This window comes from Lepidochelys kempii, chromosome 4 (assembly GCF_965140265.1).
Source record: "Lepidochelys kempii isolate rLepKem1 chromosome 4, rLepKem1.hap2, whole genome shotgun sequence".
Taxonomy (NCBI): Eukaryota; Metazoa; Chordata; order Testudines; family Cheloniidae; genus Lepidochelys; species Lepidochelys kempii.
This window is the reverse complement of record NC_133259.1, coordinates 54,803,786-54,829,475: the sequence shown is the minus strand read 5'-3', so window position 1 is coordinate 54,829,475 and position 25,690 is coordinate 54,803,786. Positions and strand designations below refer to the sequence as shown.

Here is a 25,690-nt window from a genome sequence, read left to right as displayed (position 1 = left end):
CCTCTTCCTGTCCCTAGAAATTGTTTCTCCTGAAGGTGGTTTTTTTCTTTTTAGTTTCACCTGAATGAAACCACATGTCTGCCAGTCTTTTCCCTCCATAATACATCTGGTGAAATTAGGTTGCATAAATTGAATGGCAAAAAAGCTTTGCATTATTACCTGAAAAGACTCCAGCCCTTTCAAAAGTCCAAGCCATTTGTTCATGGACTTTGGGGGAAAAAACAAAGAGGGAAGTGAGTTGTGTCAGAGACTAGCCAAGTGCATAAAACTCTATATCCAGCTTGTTGAGTCAGAGTCTCCAATTAATTTTCATAGTCGTCTGTCCCAGAACCAAGGACAGCTTAATCTCCAGTCTCTGAACCTAGCAGTTTGGAGTGTGGTATCATGTTGATTTTTGATTTTGACTGTCCCTGAGCAGTTCACCAGACTGTGATAGAGGTTGTAAAGTTTCCTCAAGGAAGACTCATGCTTTGAAATGGAAGATAGATATTGTTATGGGTCTTTAATAAGTCTTCCTCTATTTGTCACAACACCTGTTATATTAGGCTATCAGTAGATGGTCCGCTTCCCTGGATTGACTGTAATCACAGTCAAGATTCATTTTGAAGCTGTATCAACTTAACTGTATCAATTTCTGATTTTGAGTCTTCATACATCCAACAGTTGAAGTTTTTGAAAGAACTAGTACATATCTTCCTATCTGTGTATGAGCCATTGCTTACGTGGGACTTAAATTGCTTTAACAAAGCTCGTGAAATTCCATATTTAAACTTCTTGAAGATTGTCCCCTTTACCATCTATCTTTGAAGACAATGTTGTCATGGCAATAACTTCAATCAGAAGATTTAGTGAGGAGCAATCCTTGATGACTGGCCTTTGTTACACAGCATTCACTGGTATAAAATGGTACGTTGTCCAAACTATAAATTCTTTACTAAAATTACCTTAAAGCTCCTTCTGAACCAATCTACCTGTCTCCTAGCATTTCTGGAAGCCCATTCTTTACCCAGGGAAAGCTAGTCTCCATAAATTAGAAGTTAAGGAGGCTTTGAATTACTATCTTGGGAAGACTAAATTAATTGTAAATCTACTAGGCTGCATCTGTATATAAATCCTGTAAGGGAGAAAATCCACTCAGATTGTTGAAATGGATTAGACTTTATCTTCAAACTTGTGTTTACCTTATCAGCGTTTCAGTAACCGAAGATCTTAGAGCACATTTGAAAAATTCTACCTTCTACTCCTTTCTTACTCCTTCAGAATCTTTCAGCTTAGGATCTGGACTGTGGTCCTTTACACACACTTGATTTTAAAATATCATACCCACAAGGTATGGCTTCTACTTTCTAGAAGATTCTGACTTCTGCTTCTTAACATTGTGGATCTATACAGGCAACCTACTCAAAAACTACATTTACTAGTAAGTAACTTGTAGCTTGGTCAACAAACTGTGAACTGAAGGTAAAGATGACTTACTGATACCTGTAAGATGTGGAATATTTTTTCCATTATTCATATTTTTATTAAGTTACGGGTTGATGATTATTGAAACCTTTGTGAAGTGAAGTTAGAAACAATTTCTTTTGTAAGAAAATGATAATATGCAAAATGTTTTGGAATATTTTGTTAAGTACACTACTTATATTTATGAATTAGTTGTGTTTTTCAGGTCAGTTCATGAAAGCTGCTGAGCATTATGAAACATTCCATCAATTGACACTGGGACGGATGTGGAAGGATGAGACAGGCCACACTTACAACTCACTGGCCTCTGAGCATCTCTGGAGAATTTACACTTTACTAGCAGGCAAAATGCTAGAAAATACAGAACACCAACAGGCCATCAAAACTCTAATAAAAGCTTTTGAAATGGCAAAAAAAGGTGGGTGGAAAATAACACTCTCACATTCCTTTCTTTAATGTGCAGGCTCTGATTTTCCCAGGAGTAAGGTAAAAATCGTCAAGGGTTTGAATGATTATTTCCTATGAAATTCAAAGACAAATGCCATCAGTATACTTCCAAATCTCACTGTAAAACAGAAGTGCCTTCTTGCTGACAGCAAGGAATCCATTAGTTTCTTGAAAGCTTTATCTCCAAAAATGCAGTCTTCTGGGACTATAGTGTTGTAAAACAATGAACCCATAATCAGAAGTAAGGTCATTTACAGAAGTTGAGATTTTTGTAGGTTAGCCACTGTTGATTTTTCATTTCCTTAGTAATGTTATCAGGCAGATCACTACTGTTCCATTCTACATGACTGATAAATAATTATAGAAACAAGACCATTTGTTTTCCTTCTGCAGCCTTTCCAGGATATCTGAAATACTGAAAATAGTTTTAAAATTTAAAGTTCAGGAAATGCTGTATATGACAGCTAACATGACAGTCTTAGTGTTTTGACTATCCGTAGTAAGATGGAAATTTGAATGAGGATGGCATTTGAATATATGATGTCAGATGCTGAACAGCTACAAATCAGCTGCTTATTCATGAGGCATTATTATGTATGAGAGGGAGTAGAAAAGGGAGAGTCAACCATCACAGTTGATTTTAAGAAAGTACAGATTATTTTTCTGGTTTTGGGGTTATCTTAATAATGCTTATTTGCTGGAAGATGCCATTAGATTCCAACATCTACAGTTTTCTGTGTTCTGAAGGGGGAAAAAAATGATTGTATGTGTTTCCCAGAATTAGAATGGAAGATATTGTATAATCACCTTTATTCAATTAGCATTGTTATGCTAACTTTGTGGCATCTTTAATAGTTTTTGCATAAGAATTATGGTTAATACACACTAGTAATTTGAAATTTATCAGTAGAGAAATTTTAATCTAAATGTTAAGAAAATATATACAAGTATTTATCAATCAGTCAGTTTCTAAGGAGTAAGCTACAGCCAGAGTCACAAAAAACAAGCTACAAACAAAAAAAAAAACCCATTCTCCTTATGTGTTTAGTCTTGTAAAATAAAGTTTGTTACAGTGAAATAAAATAAAGTTTGTTCTGTGAAATATACAGAACAGTATAAAATGTATAGAATTAAGCATTAACTGTGCTATTCATTATTTAAAACAATATTGAATTATTTCTGTTTGTTTTTTTAGTCATATTGTTTCTAAAGATCTAATGTTGTTAAAATTTCTTTATACTGTTAAAAAGTTGAATACGTAAAAATACCAGCTTAAAAATCTATATTGCACTCCGACACTGTAATTTTTTGAGATTAAAGCAAAATGGTTTTTTTAAAATTTACTACACCCTGGGTCTGAGGTTTCCATTAATTCCATAACAGTCCTTTTGAACATGTCTTTTTTGAGTGCATTTGTCTGAATGTTGATTGGATGGTTCCTTCTTTCTTTGGATTTGGTCCTTAGGCAATCTGTCCTACTTCTTTTTCAACACAGAAGCTAATAGTTCTCTTCTGAGAGTTGCTTCTTTAGAACCCACTCCTGGGAGCATGTGACTCAATAGTGTGAGTTCCAAGACCATTTAAAGCAATAACTGTTGCAAATAAGCGTATATTCTACCACAAAATGAAACCTTTCTTATGTCATGCTTCTTCTTATTTGTTTACATATTCAAGAGAATTGTTAAGAGATTATCAAAGTGGATCTGACTCTGCATTGCCACCACCAGGCAGCTATCCCAATTTAGAGCTGCTCAAATATTTTTGACCAAAACTTATTTGGAAAAAAATGCAGATTTGGCAATTCCTAACCATTTCACAAATTTGTTGATTTCACCAAATTGTTCTAGTTAAAGAAACCAAACCAACTTTTTGGTTTGAAATTTCCTTTAATTTTGTTTAATTTAGAAATTTTTAAAATGCTCCAAATCTAAACAAACTTTTTTCAATATATCAATTTGCTGAAATTTTTGAAAAAAAATTTTTTATGGGCTGACCCAAAGCACCTTTTTTCCCCAATTTTTCAGAATGCCAGAAAATTGAAAATCCATTATTCACTACCAGATGGCTTTAGAGCTCTTATTACATGAGCTAGACAGCTATTACAGCTTGCTGAGACATGTGTCTTTGAAACTTGTGGGAGTTCTGCAAGTTACACCTTTACTCACCATTATTCTGTAGATATTTAAACGAGATCAGATGCTCATTTCAGATGGGCAGTCCTTCAATCTCTGTTCAAAAGCCTGCTCTCTCCCTCAAAGAAGCCCTGATTCAGCAAAATATTTAAGTACATGATTAAGTTTAAGCTAGTGCTTAAATCCATCTCTCTTCAGCATTCAATCCATTCCACCGGGCTTAAGCCTGTGGTTATATGCTTTGCTGAATCTGGACCCGAAACTGATAAACAGTCTCTCAAGATTCAGGCTCTACAGAGACAGTTCTTGAAGGAAAAAGAAAGGTTTTGAGTGTATTTCCTCTGTAGAGCCATATTTGCTCAACCTCGTTCTCTGCCCCCGTGGAATCTTAGGAAAAAGAACAGAAGGGTTTGGGATTGCCTGCTTTTATAATTTTACCAAGTGTGTTCAATTCTGTAGGTAGGGGGGTGTCCTAATGGGCTCAGCAATTGTGACTTTCAAAGATTTCAGGACACTTGGAGCCTAAACGCAAACTTCCATGAGTGTGGATCTGTAGAGACAATATATTAGGAGAACATGAGAGGTAAATAACCTTCCTTTTCCATGTGTAGCTGTTTATACTGGTGCAGTAGTTGGGAATTTGTTGACCTTCAGGACCCATTTCAAAGCTCATTTTCTAGGCTTTTTGTGTTGAATGGGCAGTATTGCATGATGAAAGAAGGTTTTATATTTTCGACATGGATTCCAATTTGTTTGCTTTACTAATCAATTTTTGTATATATACCCAAACTCTGGGTTGGTGAATTTTGAAAAAATGATGTAAATAAATTATTTTATATAAATTAGACTATTAAATATACAAACCAGGTTTTCTTTTGCTGGAGCAGTGCAAAGAGCCAAGAAAGCAGTCCATTTTGGCCAGCTGAGAATTCCCTTTGCTTTTGGGAGCTCTCGGTGGGGCCAAATTAGCTTATCTAACTCAGTTGCCATCCCCAGTCTCTGGAATAAGGAAGAGCCACATCCAGAATGTGCTGTACTTCAGTGGTCCACCATTTGTGTAGCGTTTCCTGGAACCATTGCCAGCTAGTATAAATTACAGCAGCTTTCAGGCTGCTCTAGCCTATGCTGGTGTGGAAACCTATTCTGAGAATCAGGGAGCTGTAACTGATTTCCTGGCTTCTTTCTGCTGCACCAAGTTTCTGTTTATATGTAGCTAAATAACTGTATGGAGATATTGTACTGACCCTCTAAATGTAAGGTGTTTCATGACTGTCTTTGGAGAAGCGATGGCAGTGCTGTGAAACAATTCCTAATAGAGAGCCTTATAGCATGACAAACTGTGTGCTCTGTCTCATGAAAACATTTGCAGTTCCTATGTTTGTGGCTTTTTTTTAATTGAGTATAAGTGCTCTAGATAAACATGGAAAACATCAATGTTTGGAAAGTGATAAATGACAAGCTATAAGGAAAAATGTAATATGTTATTAAAAAATGACATGTACGTTATTTTCAAGAGCTGTCAGTAGTAGTGTAATTTGTTTAGAACTAAGAGTAATTATAACCCAACTCCTCCCCTTTAGGAGGTGATAAGAAGATGGAAGGAGAATCTGCCTATTGCTTAGGGCTAGCCTATCATTCTGCTGGAGAAGAACAGACAGCAATAATAGTGAGTTTACTTAACATTTCTTAACATGCATTTTATAATTTGTCTGGAAGCAATTACCTTGGCTTTACTATTAAGTGGCCTTAAATAAAGGTAGATTTTGATCTGCTATTTTTAGTGATGAAAGTTTTTATTACTGTTTAACATTTATTTTATGATTTTACTACAATAGCCTGTATGAAATATTTGCTGGGAATAGATGGTGAATAGAATGGGAAAGAGTTCTACATGTGAGAATCCTGGAAGGACAGGACCAGTAGTCCATCTCTGCATCTTGGATCAATTTTAGAGGAAAGATCAGTGACAACCCAGTATGCTTCTGCCAATCACTGCTGTATCTCTAGGGAAATATGGCAGCATTCTATGATCAACTGTAACAATGTTATGGGGAGATCCAGTAGTATGAGTATGGATGTATTTTGTCCTTGTCCGTGGACAAACAAAAGGGTATTCATCAAAACAACCAGTGCCATCTCTGTGCATGCCCAAGCCTTAAACTCAGTTTGGAGGGATCCAGTGTTCTAGCAGCGGACATATTTCATGGAGAGGACTCTTCACTAGTTTCTTTTATTAACTTGCTCAAAAATTGAACCCTGGAAACTGGATAATAGTTGAAGTTGGTTGAGTTGAGCAATGATTTCTTCAGTATCAGCTGGTTTACTGTATGCTTATAGTTGATGATGGATTTCCCTCTTCAAAGGAGACATTAATAATTTGATGTTCCAGAAACTTTCTATTATCTTTTTCATGATTCTTCAGTGCTTCTTGGATTTTCTTCCATGCAGATTGACTGAACTGTGGAAGAGAGGGTGTTATGTTATTTGTCCTGTTATAAACATGTGGTTTCTGGTGTTCAGAGAAGTCAACCCTGATGCTGCAGATGATCAGTCTGAATAGGCTGATAAATCCTTATAGTCAGAGGTTCTGGGTTGTGAAGTTGAATGCAGACATTTCAGACTGAGAGAGCAGTTTATGATCCAGAATACTTTACAGAGTGAGATTTAGTGGTTGCAATGGCAAAGGAGAAATACGGATTTTTTTGCCTTTTCCAGGGTTCTGGAATAATAGATTAGACTATAATTCCTTGTGCTGAAATCTTTCTGCATGTCCACAAGTTTTTGACCACAAACACTCCAAGTTTTCTTTCCTTCTTGCTGCTGCATTAACAGGTGTTTGAGAACCTATGGGAATGAGGAGCAGAAAGACCGGTAATAGAGATAAAGAATTTGGCATGGACACTTGATTTGTTCATGACCAGGAGAAGCTCCTTGACCAACAAGATGAGCACAGTCTTCGTTCCATTCAAAGGCCAAAACCATAGTTGAAAGCAGCCCAAGATTATCTGGAAATTATGATATTGTCAGACAGAGTTTCCTAATCACCATCTCTTGCATTATTTTTTCTTAAAACAGGAGGGTTAGAAACCAGGTGATCATTTACTAACCTGTGGCTTTTTGATCCTGGGTCAAATAATTGCTTTTTTGGAGAATGCTGGAACCTTTGTTCTTTCAGTTAAGATGCTCAGCTTTATATATTAGTGTGTGTTTTATAATAATGTTTAATCAACAGATAAAAACAACTTGACAGATGGTAGAAAACAAATTTGCCTTTTTTGTTAAATATGAAACACTCCCAATACAGTAGTGAATGTAAATGGGATTCACTAGGGTGGATCATAAAATAGTTTAAGTATCCTCACTTACGCTGTAGGTTATTAATATTTTCATCACTTGTGTGCTAATTAAAATAAACATATTAAATAGAGTTTAACTTACGAATGTTGTATAAAATTGCGAGATCAACTCTCTTTACATAAACTGAGAAGACTTTCATTTAGAAAAATAGGTTAGTTTTCACTTAAAAAAAAAAGTACCACATTATGAGAATGAGAAAAGAAATAGGTAGTATTTTATTTCATGCATTCTTTTCATCCTCAACTGTGATCAATATATACAACAGTAAAATATCAATGGTTTCAGTGCCACTGAGCACAAGTTTTCTTTACTCTCCAATTAGAAATCATTGCCTAAAATTTACCCTTCTGTTCTCAATTTAATGGTCTCTGTATCCAAGGGGAGCTCAGATGCTTACAGAGATGAAATCATTGCATCCTGTTCCCAGAGGACTACTGGTTATCATTAAACATAACATACAAACAATACTGCTAGGAGCCAGTTTGCTTCATGGTAATGTGTAGTTCATCACCAGCTTCTGTAGCATGCTAAAGAGGTCTTGCCACTCAGCTTGGGACTATTTGAGTGTAGACTCAGGGGTCTCAGCAGTTATTTTCCTGCTTTGCATCAGAGTTTTCATCTTCTTTATCCTTTTGTGCTGTGGCCCACCTCAGGCAGTCTTCTTCTGGGGGAATCTAAAAGGAGCAGCTGTTACAAATACCATTTCCTCAAATTGTTGCCATTTGGTTCCTTTTGCTATTTAGTGTGTCACTTCCTCCCCCCCAACATGCACACACACCAGTATGCATATAAACTTGTTTCTCTTTCATTATCTCTTCTAACAAAGGGGAGAAGCTTATGTTCAAAATATTCATTGTCTGACACAGTAATTAAAAGGTTGAAATTATTAAGCTACAATCTGTTATATCAAAAATATAGCCTCTTTTCTAGAGAATGGAATATTTTCAGTGAATATAATTTTTATTGCTAAGCATGTAGTATATAGAATAGAATATATTGCTAAGCATGTAGTATATAACGTGACTAATTGTTGATCAATTATTTATTTGATACATGTAACCTCAGTTTTGCAAAGACTGGGGGCAAGTCTACACTATAAAATTAAGTTTACCTAAGTTACCTTGGTGTACAGCCACTATAGTAATTAAATTGCTTTTGCATGTCCACACTACGCTCCTTTTGTCAGCGGTGGGTATCCTCACCAGGAGCGCATGCAGCAATTTAACTGTCCCTGTGGGGCATTGTGAGATGGCTTCTGAAAGTCAGCAACAGTCGATGTAAGCAACGCAGTGACTATACTGACACTGCGTCGACCTAACTACATACCCTAAGTGCTATACCTCTGGCAGAGGTGGAGTTATTAAGTCGGTGTAGTGGGAGAGATACACAGGTGGAAGAATATTTTAGTGTATTTAGACACTAACAGAGTTAGGTTGACGTAAGCTGTCTTACATGTAAACCAGGCCTGAGTTCAGTGGGACTGTTCAAGCGTGTAGAGTTAAATACGTGTGTAAGTCTTCGCAAGATTGAGACTTAACTCCATTTAACATCTTTGTGGTATTTTTGGGTGTCAAGCAAGGTCCGCTTTATTATTGTATCTAATTGCTTTTGCCATGTTTGGAAAAAAGTATAAATGTCTGAAATATAAAAGTCTACTGTGGATTTTGCCATGAAGAGGTTAGCTGGTTGCTGTCTAGACTAACTCGACAGTAGGTCTTGCTATAGATGCTTCTCTCCAAAATTGTATTGCTAACCAAATATTTGTTACAAATATTTTCATATAATTAGAAATCTTGTATATGGCAAAGTATTGCATATTTGACATGGTTTTTTAAAGGTATATTGCATATTTGATATAGTTTTTTAAACTGAATGTAGATTTTATGGCTAGAAACATTAGATAAGATCTGATCATACCTAGACTCTGTATTCTGATTGTTTTTGAATATCGGAAATTCTTTAAGGGAAAGCAATAGTGTTCCTCCTCTGGAGTCTGTCTGGTTTTTTTGGGGCGGGGAGGAGAACTTTGCATCTGAGTGAAGGAGCACTTCTGATTGATGTGAACTCAGGGAGCACAGTACTTATAGGTCAGAATTCTTTGTGTAAATCAGGGGTTGATGAGAGAGTTGTCCAAATATTGATAAGTTTTCAAGGTTTACACAATTATGAGATGTGCCACCATTACCAGGCATTTGATGAAGATTTGAAGATCTGTAGCAAAAGGAGACGGGGGCACTTGTATTGGTAGTGATCATTGCCCACAAAAAATCTTCTCTTTGTTACCCTGAGTGAAATGTGTAATTATGAATCTCTCAGGCTGAGTGTCTTGAACCAGTCCTACAACTTCAGGGAAGGGATGATTGTTGCCATCGTCACCACATGAAACCTGAACATTCAGTTAATTTGTTCAGCTTCATATGGAAAGAAGATATAACTTTTTAATTTGGATTTGTATGGTGCTAGGCATTTCCCGGTACCATGAGGGATTTTGTTGATTGCTTTGTTTTAGAGAAGCCTCTTCATCTCTAAGAAGTTTCTCATTACAGGGATCCCTGAAGAGGGATGGGAATAGAGGATTGAGGTAGCATGGAGTGGAACTGAATAGAGTGCCCTTTCTCAAAAATGTCATGACATTTTTTCCCTTCAGTGCTCACCTATGTGACACCCAAATTTGCATCTTAGTGATGCCTTGTTTGTCTTGGAGCAAATCAGTGGTTTTCCTTTGGGGTCTGTGGTTAAAATGCTTTCCTGTTTGCTCAGATAACGGTGTCAGAATAGCTCCATTACTAATGGACTGGATTTCTCTTGGGTAACATGCCCCAAATATATACTCTGAGGGGAAACCCCCTTAAAAGTGATTCAGTTAAAGAAAATTAGAATTAACATAAAAATCATATGCCATGGAAAAATAGAATATACTGAAAGCATGTTACTAGATCAGAAGATTATCATGCTTTTGGAAAGCTTTGATTCAGCAGAAAATAATAGCATTTGTAAACATCCCTTCTTATAGTTAATAGCCTGACTTTTTTGTCTCAGGGTTGCTTCTCAAGAGTAGGAGACTCATGTCTCTTTTAGTTCTCAGTTTTTATCACTTAAGCCCCCATTTCCCCACCTCCTCCCCCAGAAAACTAAAAAGATGATGAGCTATAGTCTTGGCTACCTATCGTGATAGATTAATCTAAAATAAATCAACCTTTCGGCATAAACATGTTTACATGACCATCAGTATCCGTTGTTGGGAAATTTGTGTCACAGGCAGTAGGGGAATTGGCATTGTGAACCAGTGTCAGGAAGTCTAAAAGACTAACTTTGAGTATTTCTCTGTATCAGATAATGTTGTGTGAAACTTGCTGGCTTTGTTATTTGTGAATGTCACATCTGTGCAATTTTGCTTTAAGTTTCCAAACCTAGAGTTCCAAAGGCGAAACTCAAATTGAAACCATCAAGATTCATTTACATTTATGCATTGCATATGATTGCTTAGACTTCACATAGTTATTGTTCACAAGATTTTTGATTGTCTAATTTTATTATGAAACTACAAAACATGCACACTAAGAATTAATGGCTATGCAAAGACTGTAAAGGACCATGGCTGGGTTCCTTCATGCTACCAAAATGAAAATAATAAATAATAAAAATTTGTTCCTGAGAATCAGTGAAAGATTCTCTGCAATCTAAATAATTTGCACAAAATGTAGCTGGTTTAGTTTTCATGTTCGAACATGAAGCTAGCAGAGTTTTACTTGGTTTTCAGTTTCCTTGCAGAAGGCTCACATAGCTGTAATTTCAAACTGTCTGAAGTGTTTGATCATTGAAGGCACAATCATAACACAGGCTATTCTGACATGCAAGGGAGTGAGAAAGTATATGGAGCACTCTTATTCCCATGCCATGTCTTCACCGCTATTTCAACCCAAGTTGCCTAACACGGTTTAGCTAACCATGTTAAGAACTTTCCTTTTATTTGCAGGGAAGACAAATCCTATATGTCAGCCAGTGCAGCTGAGTTGGTGCAGCAGATGATGTAATCATTGCTAAGTATAAGGCTGGTGCAGATTACATTTTCCCCATCCCCTAGTAGCAAGGTGGGAGCCAGGAACCAAATTGTGTGTGCCCCTTATACCATGCCCCTTACACAGACTTGTAGCAGTTTAAAGCCACAGTTAAGGCCTTTTGTCCCATTTGAGGCTTTTGAAACCTGAATTGTTTCCTTCCATGAGTCAAAATAGGTGTATTAAAGGACATTTTCTGCCAATTATGGTGAAACTGTTCTCTGGTGCAGCCAGTTAAAAATGACCACCCTTCCATTTCCAGACACTGTTTCAATCTGTGTCATTCTCATAGGATAAAAAAGTAAAATTAAATACAAAACCATATAACAGTGAGTATACATTATGGGTTATTTAGTGCTTAATCTTTTTATTAAAAAACAGAAATGTAAGAACTCTGATGTGTAGGGCTGTGGAAGATCTGGAAATGTTTTTGTGAAAAATTGTACAGTTCATTTCTCAGGTGATTAGATACTCACAAAAGCTTTTTACATGTTTTGAGAAATGGAGGATTTGCACCAAAATCATACAAACCCTATGAATTTGTACATTTTTGTTGCAAATCCACCTTACTTTAACTGAATTGGACCTTTTTGTGTAAAAACTTCAAAACAGTATGTGGATTTTCATGAAAATAAGGCAAAGTTCAGTTTCTTAATGAAATACAAATATTGTTAAATTCTGAAGAGGCTTTTTAGTTTGATTTCAAACATTTTCCATAAGCGCATATAGTTAACGTGAAAAGAGCAGGCATTTTAAAAGAATATTATAATTGAATATGAACAAACTGTTATAATGATTAGTTTCTTAAATTTTATAAATCAGGCCCCAATCCAGCAATTCATTTACTTAGGCATGGTCTTAAATTTCAGTATGTGAGAAGTTCCATTGACTTCAGTGGGATTACTCATGTATTTAAAATTAAGCACACGCTTAAAATTTTTGCTGGATTGAAATCATAACAGTTATATAAGAGTGAGGGGGGAGATCTATTGTCTAGACTTAAAGAATTTAAACATTTGTCGTTTGACAGACAGATGAATAACTTGAAAAGCTAGAACATTGCAATATGCCAATTTATACTATAAAACCTAGAGCTTGCTGTGGCATTGCTAGCCGCAGTTTGTTTTGCTGTTTTACTTTCAGCTTTTATATTATTTTAGAGCTGATCAAAAGAATTGGTAGCAAAGTATGAAGTAAATTGTACATCTAAATAAATCGATTTAACATCCTTAGTGCTTTAAGTGATTTTAGTAATATTAATATTTAAAATATTTCTTTCTGAAATCTTTTTATGACTACATATAGCAATAATAGCCACCATTTCATTCTACTGTTTTTCATAGTAGAACATTACACAGTGAACATTGTAAAAATATTATCTTTTAGCATTGAAATGGATGCTCAGAATTGATTTAAACTGTTTATTTGCATGTAAATGACTCAAGTTTTATTCAGTCAATAAAAATATAGTCTATTAATCCATTTGCTATATTTCTTACATAGGTTAAGACTTACAAAAATGTAAGGTTTCCTATTGAATTAGAACTTTGTGCAGATATGAAAGTTAAAGGCAGAGAAATTACATTCTTTAAATTGCATTTTAAATTTTATAAAATATTTCCCCAGCTTATCTCCAATTTTTTTTTCTGTCTATATACTATAGCTTTCTATTTTTTGGATTGTTTGTTTTATTTAGGAAGATTTTTATTATATAAACACATTTTTATGGATAGAAATAAAGATATAAATAAGCGTTAAGCAGAATATTGATAGAAACTCAGTGGCAAGAAGTTATGGGCACTGAAGCATGCACATGCATACACTATGATATTAGGGTCTTAGGAGGCTGCAGCAATTTGACAGCCAGGTATATTAGTGTTGACACAGCTATGCGATAAAAGCAATTCAGACATCTGGATCACAGTGTTGCTCTACAAAGGCATTTCTGAACAGTTCATGCATTTGTACTTACCCAAGTCCCCAGTTTTGTCCACCCCCTCTCACTGTTTCCTTCTCTGCTTCTGTCTGACTTCGCTTTGTATGTACTTGAGGAATTTCATTTTTCCTTTACAAGTCACCTCCATCTGCTTATGTGGCCCTTACGCCACACATCATATTCAGCTATTCTCAAGATGAAGGGCTATATTCTTATCACTACCTCTGTCTCATGCTTGTCACTGCTCAGCACTCAGCGCCACACTGGCTTGTTTTGTCAATAACCGTTTATTTGTTGCTGGAATAGTAGCAACCATTACATATGACCTCCCTGTTTCATCAATTATGGATAAATTATTGGATGTGAACATCTGCAAAAGCTTGCTGTTGAACTCACCTCCTGGCTGGGATTAGATAAAGTATTAAACTGTTGTTTATTGTCAGGACAAAAGTCTACTGGGAAGCCAGGGAATTCCAAGAGTAGCAGACCCCCATCAGCAAGCACCAAAAATTGTTTAGTATTGCCACTGTTTCCCACAAGATCGTAGCCATTTATTATTTACACTTATTACTAGTTGTTATAACATACTTGATAAAAGCTCTTGGCAGGCATAGTGTTTGTAGCCATTGTCACATCTGTCAGGATGGAAAGGATACATAAATTGTTTTTTCCTCTTATATCAGTGTTAAAGGATAACAGATGAAGCTTCTTCTCTCCAGATGGTTATACCATGTTTTATTTTGAAGAAATATGTCCAACTGGCTGGTTTTGAAAACATTACATTCCAGTTCTAAATTAGAGTTACAAACACCTTTGCTATAGTAATGGCACATGCAATGAAGATTTCAAATTGTACAAAAATACTATACTAGAATGTCTGGGATTTTTTGAGGCATGTATAGGCTTCTGCACTAAGGGAACAGGTTGGAATATTTTTGTATTGAGTCAGACCTTACATGAGGTTCAGTAAGGGAGATTATATGCATTGCTTCTGAACTGATACATCCATTGCAGAAATAGAGTCAGAATTAAGAGTTACTATTAGTGCTGATTACAGCATAGAAAAGCATGACAAGGAATAGTAGTACTGATGAAGAAAGAAGCATAAGAAGGAGTATCAACAACAAAATATTAGCGGGGAAAAGTGACCACAATTAACCTTTATTTAATCACCTAATAAATATTTTGTGTCGTTAAGGCCCCGATGCAGCAAAATGCTAAGCATATGAGGTGAAATCTTGGCTCCACTGAAGTCAGTGGGAGATTTATGTTACCCCTTGAAATAAGTTTTGGTGCTAAATTACTTGTAATTACATCCTATCAATTTGAATCCATTCTGCCAAAATATATACGTTACATTATATAAAATATACATTATGTAATATACATTGTGTGTCAGCAAGAGATTTGTGGAATATTCTTCTTTCCGAGACATTAATCCTGCAAGCACATATGCACATTAATAGCTTGAAACACATGGTTTCAAAGTGTCTACTCACATGCTTTATGTTACTCGCATGCATAAATGTTTTCAGGATTTGAGTGTTAGATTGCAAGTTCCTTGGGGGAAGGAACTGTATCTTCATACTTGTTTATACAGTGTGTAGAGGAATGGGGCCTTGATCCTTACTGGGGCCTGTGGGCTCTACCATAATAAGTACGTTATAAATAATCTTTGTTTGCCATTTGACTTCTCCCACTTTGCAATGTAATTATGCAGCAGGAGCCACATCATGAAACCCATACTCAGATTTTGCTTCGCCCTTACTCAGGTAGGTCTGTAGGCATGTAGACACTTGACCAAACAGTGTTAAAAACTGATAGATTAAACCGATATACATGCATAAGAATGGAGTGAACCAGGGTCAGAAGGACACATACCACTCCCAACACTCTGGAAATCTGAAAAAAAAATTGATGCAGCTTTGGGTTGCAGTAATTTTCCTAGAGAGACCTTCTGTTGTGTGGAACCTCTGCTTTAATGGGGTTGTAGGAGCAGTTGCAGCAGAAAGCCTCAAAGCCAATGTGACAGCATAGGTCCTCTGTTTTGGTGACACTGCCTTTGGAAGATCCTGTCACCTCCAAACGGTTTAGAGACCAGCTCCCTTTTCTTCTGTATGGGGTTCAAACCCCACCCCAAAACAGAAGAAATTAAAGGAAACTCCAGGATGGAATCCTTTGATAAATTTTCCTTCCTGTGCTCTGAGCCAATGTTTTTAAAACAGTAGTAGTATGAGCTGCCTTAAAAAAATCAACAAAATATAAATTTCTTTGACATCTTTTGTAGTGCTCTTCCCAAATTGCAGATTAAAATGCCCATGTAGCACCAGTGTCTTTATTTTAACTGCATAATATGTCTAGAAAAAGATTCTGTTTACTGGCATGTCAGAATTATGTGCTTTTTCTGGAAGTGCATAAGAGGCATTAAGTGCACATTGCATCATCTATCTATCTACCAGCACCTATTGTTGGCTCCAGTAAAATATCCTCAGATGCTGCTACCCAGTCTAGGCCTTAGCCTGTTACTGCAGCGCTTGTCAGAAATCATTAGCTAGTGATCTCTTTGACTAATGTTGCGGTTGATTGTCTAAATCATGCTCAAGAACTGTAAATGAGGCAGAAACATCTTTACAGCTCACCGACTGTGAAATGGCTAAACAGGGTTAGACTGTCAGAAATCAAAATAAATGTATTTCCAATAAAATTTGACAACAATTTAAAGTGCAGGTTTGGAAGCAGAACTGTATTTTGTGTTTTTAAAGTTACAGTAGTAGAAATTAGTATCCTCCTGTCACTTTTTTTTGCAAGAACAAATTGATAAAATATTGATAGCAGCAGTAATCTTTTGTTAACATGGATAGTCATTTTTCCAACATAAATTCTCACCTTAGAATCTCACTTTTGTGTCCTTTATCACCATATGTTCATATCATAGAATCATAGGACTGGAAGGGACCTCAAGAGGTCTTCTAGTCCAGTCCCTGCAGTCAAGACAGGACTAAGTATTATCTTCTAGTCCATCCCTGACAGGTGTTTATCTAACCTGCTCTTAAAAATCTCCAGTGATGGAGATTCCATAATCTCCCTAGGCAATTTATTCCAGTGCTTTACTACCCTGACCGTTAAGAAGTTTTTCCTATTGTCTGACCAAAACTTCCCTTTCTGCAATTTAAGCCCATTGCTTCTTGTCCTATCCTCAGAGGTTAACGAGAACGATTTTTCTCCCTTCTCCTTGTAGCAATCTTTTATGTACTTGAAAACTGTTATGTCCCCTCACAGTCTTCTCTTTTCCAGACTAAACAAATCCAGTTTTTTCAATCTTTCCTCATAGGTCATGTTTTCTAGACCTTTAATCATTTTTGTCACTCTCCTCTGGACTTTCTCCAGTTTGTCCACATCTTTCCTGAAATGTGGTGCCTAGAGCTGGACACAATATTGTAGCTGAGGCCATATCAGCAAAGAATAGAGTAGAAGAATTACTTCTTGTGTCTTGCTTACAACGCTCCTTCTAATACATCCCAGAATGATGTTTGCTTTTTCTGCAATAGTGTTACACTGTTGACTCATATATAGCTTGTGATCCACTATGACCACCAGTACTTTCTGCAGTACTCCTTCCTAGGAAGTCATTTCCCATTTTGTATGTGTGTAATTGATTGTTCCTTCCTAAGTGGAGTATTTTGCATTTGTCCTTACTGAATTTCCTCCTATTTACTTCAAACCATTTCTCCAGATCATCCTCCAAAGTATTTGTAACCCCTCCCAGCTTGGTATCGTCTGCAAGCTTTATAAGTGTACCTTCTATGCCATTATCTAAATTATTGATGAAGATATTGAACAGAACTGGACCCAGGACCAGTCCCTGCAGGACCCCACTTGATATGCTCTTCCAGCTTGGCTGTGAATAACTGATAACTAGTCTCTGGGAATGGTTTACAAACCAGATATGCATCCACCTAGCTTCATCTAGGTTGTATTTCCCTAGTTTGCTTACGAGAAGATCATGTGAGACAGTATCAAAAGCCTTAGTAAAGTCAAGATATACCACATCTACCATTTCCCCCCATCCACAAGGTTTGCTACCCTGTCAAAGAAAGCTATTAGGTTGGTTTGACACGATTTGTTCTCGACAAATCCATGCTGACTGTTACTTATCACCTTATTATCTTCAATCTTAAGCAAATTGATTGCTTAATTATATGCCCCATTATCCTTCCAGGTACTGAAATTAAGCTGACTAGTTTATAATTCCCCAGGTTATCCTTATTCCCCTTTTTATAGATTGGCACTATATTTGCCCCTTTCCAGTCTTCTGGAATCTCACCCATCTTCCATGACTTTTCAAAGATAATCACTAATGGCTCAGATATCTCCTCAGTTAGTGCCTTGAGTATTCTAGGATGTATTTCATCAGGCCCAGGTGACTTGAAGATGATTGACTTGTGTAATTAATTTTTAACTCATTCTTTCCCTATTTTAGCCTCAGATCCTACCTCATTTTCCTGGTGTTCACTGTGTTAGACATCCAATCGCTACTAAACTTTTTGGTAAAAACTGAAAAAAAAAAGTCATTTAGCACTTCTGCCATTTCCACATTTTCTGTTATTATTTCCCCCCCTCATTGAGTAACGGGCCTTCCCTGTCCTTGGTCTTCCTCTTGTGTCTAATGTATTTATGGAATGTTTTCTTGTTACCCTTTATATCTCTATCTAGTTTAATCTTGTTTTGTACCTTGGTCTTTCTAATATCATATCCCTACACTGTCTATTTCCTTGTGAAAGGACCACCAAGGTATACCTATTGAGGTATTATGACAGATTCTCCAGTGTTGCAATGTATATGTTTTATATTGTTGGGACTCTACTAAAATCAGTGGGGTCACTTGTGTAAAATTAGAGTAATTGAGCAATGGATCTATTCCACAGTGCCTATCATTATGGACTGTTATTGGGATGAGGAGACCTTCCTCTAGTGTTCCTGAAACATAAACTCCTAAATGTTCAAAGGATCATACGGCGTTTTAGCCATACAGTTGTCATTGATGTTAACAGGATTCAAGTTGCTAAAATCATTCAACTTACATGTACTTACAACTTGTAAGTTTAGGAGAGCATATTTTAGTAATATAATACTTAGTGAATAAAATTGATATGGTTTATTCTCTGAAGCATAAGGGGATGTGTGTGATGTTTGAACAGTTTTACTATATTTGGTGCTTTAGTATCAAGCAAGAAACTTGTTTATAAATTACAAGCTTTCATGTTGATTCAGAATTAAAGATAGACAAAAAAGGTGATTCAAATGCACTATGATGATGTGCCTCCCTCTCTCTCAAATGTACAGCCATAACTAGCTTTTTATTTGGCAAAGGACAAAAGGATGACCACTTCAGCCCTATTTTGAGGATTTATGTGGTGTATATAGACTTGCTTTCTGAGCTTGCTTTCTGCACCAAAGTGACTTTCAGCCACAACAGACCTGTTAAGACCCAGGGAGAGAGATATTGTTCTCAGAACCAGCCTTTCTAAACAGAAATGCTGTTCACTCAAATATTCATTCTGTCCTGTGTCTTTACATAAGTCTATGTCCAGTGATTATCCTGGTAAGAGTTTGGTTCTCACTTGCAGTCTGCTGTTTTAAAAAATCCTAGCCTTGAGGCTTGACACTTGAGGCAGTGTTGTGAAGGAAATGATATGGGGAAGGAAAGATCAAGGTCAAAGATAATTCCAAGTTTATGGAAAACATAGGTATGAGTGGGAAACTTTCCCCACCTGTTGTAAGACACAGTTTACAGGCACTGTGTAGGATCAAAACTCATCATGCAATTTGACTTTCAAACAAATATATTAATAGGAAGATAACCTAAAGCCAAGTCCAAGCTTTCTCTCCAGATTTGGCTGCTCCTATGGTGCCTAGATAAGAGCTACTCATCGCACACGTGTCTCAGACCCAAAATCTCTGCCTTTTTTATTTCCTCCCACTAATGTTCTCTCATTGTTGGCAGGGGTTGTGGGTCACATTGACTTTAGCCCTGGTGTGCAGGACAGATTACTAACCCTTTCTTGTCCTGATCCCATGGGATTTGTCCACCATATCACCGGGGGCAAAAGAGGGATCTACGTTGAGAAAGGAAATGTATTTGTGTATGAGGCTGCTTTTCTTGCTCAAAGAAAGCACTCAATGTTTTGAGTCATATAGTTGCAGGAGGTTGAGATAAAGCCATCAATATACTTGGTCAGCACAGGCTAAGAAGAGATATATGACAAAATCAGTGCTTCAATTATAATTTTTCTTCCATTAATTTTATTTCATATTTTCTTTTTCGATGGTTCAAAACAAAGTGAAAATAGCTATATCCTCTTATTTTGAGAACTGTACAATAATTTGATCAGTTCAACTGCACATAGAATATGAACTCATTCTACAAGATTCCAAAAGTACAAAAGTATCAACCTTTATTTGAAAAGATGTTATAATGGACCTAGCAACATCAAGTTCATGCATTTCAATAGTCAGCCTTCCTCAGAACCTCTTGTACAAAGCAAAATTTTTAAAACCCACTTTAAACCCTTCCAATAACTCTAAACCTCATAAACCCTACCTTCTGCTCTTTTGATGTGTCAGCAGGAAATTCATCAATCAGACTATGCAGGTACCAAATAAACCTCTGTAATGTACATTAGCAGTATAGATTATCCTGTCTAGTCCAGTTTGTTATATCATTTATATATATATATATATATATATATATAAAAACACAAAATGTGAGAAAACAGAATATGCTTGCATTTTCATTACAAAGGAAATTACCAAAGGTCATGCTGAGTAGTATGCAATGCATAGTATTTTATCATAAAATGCATTTTTATTTCATGCTCTCAAGTAAAAATAAAGTAAAATCCATTTCTTTGCTGTACTTATTTGTAGTAGTTGACTAAATTCTGTGGGTATTTCAGCGTTGCAGCAGATATACACAAATGTACAGTTACTGTATGGCCTTCCAACCCTATTGACTTATCTCCTCCATGACTGCTGTGATTTCATAGCCACTGAACATCCTCTTCTAGACATCCATGTCCTCAGCACAGATTGGCCGAGAAGAAGGAGTGTAGCTGTTAGGGGGCTTATTCCTTCACCCACTTACTTCCCTGGTTCTTCTCACATGAACAGAGAGCAACAACACCCGTCCAAAGGTGCAAACAATTCGATGTTTATTGGGGTGAACTTCCAGCAAGCATGATTCCAGTTTCCTTCCTTAGTGTCCCCCTTCCCAGCTCTGAAACCACAGAGTCTTACCCGTGGCCCTGTTCCCATTCCTGCCCTTAGCTAAACATGATTCCAATTTCCCCACCCCCATTCTCTGTTCCCATTTCCCCCCCTCACACACACACATACACACTTCCTGATTGTCTGCAGACTATATAGTAAAACTTGATAGGTTTCAGAGTAACAGCCTCTGCTTAGCTATATCTTAACCAATCATTTTACTGAAATTTAACTAACCAATCCTAACATATTGTAACTTGATTATTTAACCAATTATATCCCACCACCTTAATTAGTTTACACCCGGCAAAATTAATTATACAGCAGACAGAAACAATCACAGAACCAGACAGAGATTATAGAGACAAACAATAGGGAAATGGGGACTACAGTGATAGAACAACAAAGAAATGAGGATTTCACATCCCAACTATTGATAAGTGAGTTCTTGCCAGACAGGATGCTATCAAACTAAGTTTCCTTTTACATCTTCTAGGCACTTCCCTTTCTCTGGAGGCGATAGGCATTATCAGGACAGGATTGTGTTCCTAACAGCCCAATAGCACCTTATTTCAGTGTGACTAGTTTGGAATGTGAGGATCTGACCATTCGCTTCCCAGCTTGTGGCTGCCTCTGCTGCTTAGCCAAAGATCTTAGCCTAAGCACAGGGCCTCAGACTGTCATAGTAAGAGAAGGACCTTACACTGGCAGACAGTGATTTTGATTCTTTCTTGTATACCTCTATTACTAGCTAAGTGATAAGAATACACCTAAATTCTTAGAGTATAGGCCTTTACAGACAGGCCTGAATATCTATATCCTAACAGTAGCTAGCAGCGGAATTACTTCCTTGACCTGATTCCTACAAATAAGCTACTGCCAAGTGACAGATCAATTTGTATAAGGAAGGTTAGTGTGAATTTCTCTAGGTCTGAGCAGACGTGTACACATTTAAAGACAATGAGAACATTGTTCCCTCCTCCAAATGCCTACCCCAGCTCCTTTGCTAACGTTTGACCCTTCCTCGCGATTGCCCACTATCAGCAGCCAACTAGCTTTGCCAACCCCAGCTCAACCCTTTCCCCCTCATCCTCTGCTTGACTCTTCAGTGTCTTCTCCAAGCTATGGCATCCCAGTACTCACCACATTCAGCCTCAGGTCCCCTCACTGGTGCGATCCCACCAGGCTCTACCCAGCTACATTCTCCTTGCACCACCAGACCACTTTATCAACATCCCTCCCATCCTACTTGTGCTATTAACTTACTATCACCTAACTAAACTACCAGTCCCCTTGTAGAGGTATACAAGGGCTGGATTAAGGCAGTCTGTGCTATAGGCACACCATGATATGGACTGTCCTGTGGCATGGGTCAGCCACATGGGGACTCCTTCACTTTCTAGGTGAGGCAACAGAGATTCCCAAGTATTTACTCCAGCAGCCAGAGTGTATCTGGGTGGATGGGTTAGGACTACTGTAATGATATTTTCTTGCCAGAAATACTCTGTTGGGTGGTGTTGGCAGGACCCCTCCCACCAAAAAAGTAGGTCTTGGAGTTAACACCCTGTTGTCAGATACATGAGGCTCTTCTCAGAGCTGGCTGTTTCAGGCTAACTGAAGACTCTGGCATTGGTAACACTTGAGTTATGGTTTCAAGCTTGTCTTTACAACCATGAAGGCCACGTGCTTTTTTCTAAAATGAAAGTTACAATTTTGATGTAATCGTATGACTCCAGGACCTGGGGTTCTGGCACAGGTCTATAGTGCCTATATCTTAATCTGTCTCTTTAGGTATACAGTACCTTCTGATGTTTTCCCTCCCCAGCAGCTGTTAGTGAAACCTTGACCATAGATGAGGCTCTCAGGCTCCATTCACATATTCCGCTTGAGTGAACACTGAGCACCCAGAGCATACAGGGACAATTCCACATCTCCTTTCCTTTGAGGACTCGCCTCATTATGTGGTAGATCTGCAGTGGCTGAAGTTGGGGAAACAGTCTAAGGTGGACACATACAGTATATCTTGTCTGCGCCCCTCTTCATGTTCATGATTTATTTGGTTTATTTTTCTGCAGATGTTTTATGTGCAATTTGGGATTGTGTACACAAATATCTATCTCCTAAGCATCCTGTTCTGAGAAAGAGTTACAAGAGAGTAGGCTAGGCATACTTCTCAACTTGCCAAGTCCTAAATATGGGACACAGTGGGCCAGATCCTCAGCTGGTACCAATCAGCTTCAGTGGAGCTATGTCACCAGCTGAGACTCTGGCTCAGTGTGGGACCTTGACCCAAAATGAGGGACACAAAAAATCTTATTCAGACAGGAAAATTAAAATTCTACAGGATTTTTTCCTTTAGTGTAAATAGCTCTTTTTGTAACCTTGGTTGCACAAGTCTTTATTTCAGATAGATTTAAATAGTTTTCAACAATATATGTGACAGCATACCAGATTTGTGTAACTTTGGGACCAAAATAAGTAACGTCCCTCAAATGGGGGACATTTGAGAATTATGAGTGCCTTTGCACCTCCTTGTACAAGCAATGGCTTCAGCAATCCAGGTGGGAAAACCATTCTCTGGGGAGTGCAAGTGAGGTTACCACCTCTGCCTTCTCTAAGGATTTCTTCCTACCGGGAGCAGCTTTACTTTCTTTTGAGAGTTACCCTGGAACCTAGCTGCAGGGAGTACTAAGTCAGTTAATTGTCCCAGCATTCTGTCCAAGCCTCTTCCCTGGCCAATTCTACCTACTTTTCTGGCTGTTGAACCCCCTTGGTTAGAATGAAAGTGGCAGCCTCCTCACACCTAAGCAATCTTCCCTGACAGATTTTGGCCACATGAGGCCCTGCTTAAACAAGGAGTGATATCAGCCCAGTATGGAATGCCTTTGGAAACGTCCCCATATGGACATGGCAGAATGTCTGATGTGTACACAAATATTGCAAGGGGAATTGTATGCCCTCTGAGTTAATTGTAAAATTGCGAACTATTTCTTTAAATCTTGGACATTGGTGCTGTAAGGAGATTTTAATACTATCCCTGACTGTGCCTTAAGCTGGAATCTTAGAAAGACTTATTGAGGCCTTGAAGTCCAGGCCTGGATTAACCAATGTACATGCAATGCATTTGCACAGGGCCCCCATCTCAGGGGGCTCCAGGACCACAGGGGGAAACCTCTCTCCCCCACCTCCAAAACCACAATCTATGGAAGGAGGCAGGATGGGGTGGAGCATAATTTGAGGAGGTCCCTGCTTGCACATTGTGTTGAGAGCCAACAGGCTGGAGCAGGGAGCCGGGACAGGAGCTTTTGAGGGATGAATGTGGGGTGCGCTCAGACTGAACAGCTCACCAGGGCCTCCCATTCCACAAGGGGCAGGGAAGGTGGGAGGGTCCCCAATTGCCGTAGTGCACAGGACCCCAAAATTCTTTAATTCTGCACCATTGAAGACTTTAATTTGAGCAAGTACTCAGTCAAGAGAGAGTTCCAAGCTGGTGCTATGAGTCTTATGACCAATGTCATCTGTTCTCTTTTTGACATCTCATTTACTTCAATTCACAATGCCCTTCAAAACACAGGAAGTAATACTGCTGAATATGAAGACTGAAACTCTGTTGATGAGGTAATGAAGAGGAAATAGTGCAGAATACACATTGGCAAATGTTGCTTTCCAGTGCAGACATAGTTTAGATGACTCAAAAATAGAATGAGAATCCACTGAGGGTTGGATCAAATACCCTACCCAAGCCTATACCAGACATGCACAGTAGACAACAAGAAATCTCTGAGTGGAAGAAGCAGCAATAGGAGTGCTGAAATCCATGCTCACTGATGTTTGGCACACAGATGTTCTTCTTTGAACCCTCTACTTTACCAGATGAAGAGAGATGAGCTCTTAATACAAAGTGCCCTTTCTTTTCCCACAACATGAACTGTCCTAGACAGGCATCATGGGGTAGGTAAGGTGCTGTCATATGTCCCTTTACACCTCCCATCCCCCTTCAGTCTGGTAAATGACATTCACTAATCCTTTCTTGGAAATGTGCAAAAAGGATTTCTATAGATAGTCTTTGGAGATTTCCTGTGTCCTCATGTGTGTAATAGGTTGGGTCAAGGAACAAAGGGGGAGGGAGGAAAGAATGGGATTTCATTTTATATGCCTTCCTTCCTCATCCCCATTGGAAAAAAATGGATGAAAAAGGGAAATTATGCAATACAGATGATGTCAGTGTTAAATTAAATTAAGATCATATGTTTCTTGGTGGCAGCTGTAATCCTTTGATTATAGAAGAGGTCACGTTAATGGAGTACATTCCAAACAAGTATTAACAAATTGCTTGTGTGCTGGAATAATTAGTAGTGCATGTAATGAAATGATCTACAATGATCTTTTTTGATTAACCCTAGCTTAAATATACAAACTACAATTTATTCAATTTCCTTTATGCCTCAGAACTGTACCAAAAGCAGAGTTCTCAAAATTAGTGTTTTAAAGAAAGAAAATGTGCATTTCAGTGTATCATCTCAAAATATATCACATATGAATGCAGAATGCTCTTAAAATATTGACTCACAGATTTCTTTAAAAATATGCACAGCTCCTAAAATCTATTAAATTATAGATAAGCAAATTCTTTTGTAAATCATGTTTGTTTGGTTTTCTGCAGTGCTAAGAGTGATTTAAGGAAATTGGACATCCTTATGTTTATTACTTGTAATTATTACATATACAAAAATGAAATAGTGATTAAAAAGTAGCACTCTGTAGATAATAAAAACGGCATGTTAGCTCCTTGTATGGACAAATTGATTCTAAATCAAAAGCAGTAGTGTCTGATGTTATGTTTTTATTGTTTGTTTTTTCCTGCCTCACAGAATCTGAACACCTACAAAGAAATCTCCACAGAACTGTGTGATCTTGTTGGCCTAGGTAGAGCATATCAAGCTATAGCCAAGGTCCTGGTAAGGTAGGTTAGCACATCCTTGTCTTGCTGTCCGTGCAAATTCATTCAACTGTGAAAGACTTAAATTGTT

General features: G+C 37.6%; 1 protein-coding gene across 4 annotated transcripts in view; it reads left to right on the top strand.

Annotated features, from left to right (window-relative positions):
- Positions 1-25,690, top strand: part of TTC29 (tetratricopeptide repeat domain 29) — a 359,180-nt gene that overhangs the window by 247,343 nt on the left and 86,147 nt on the right. For all 4 annotated transcript variants that reach the window (XM_073341296.1, XM_073341297.1, XM_073341298.1 and 1 more), the window contains 3 exons: positions 1,670-1,882; positions 5,624-5,709; positions 25,532-25,623. In XM_073341296.1, coding sequence (XP_073197397.1) covers positions 1,670-1,882; positions 5,624-5,709; positions 25,532-25,623 — 391 coding nt within the window. The remainder of the gene's footprint in view (positions 1-1,669; positions 1,883-5,623; positions 5,710-25,531; positions 25,624-25,690) is intronic.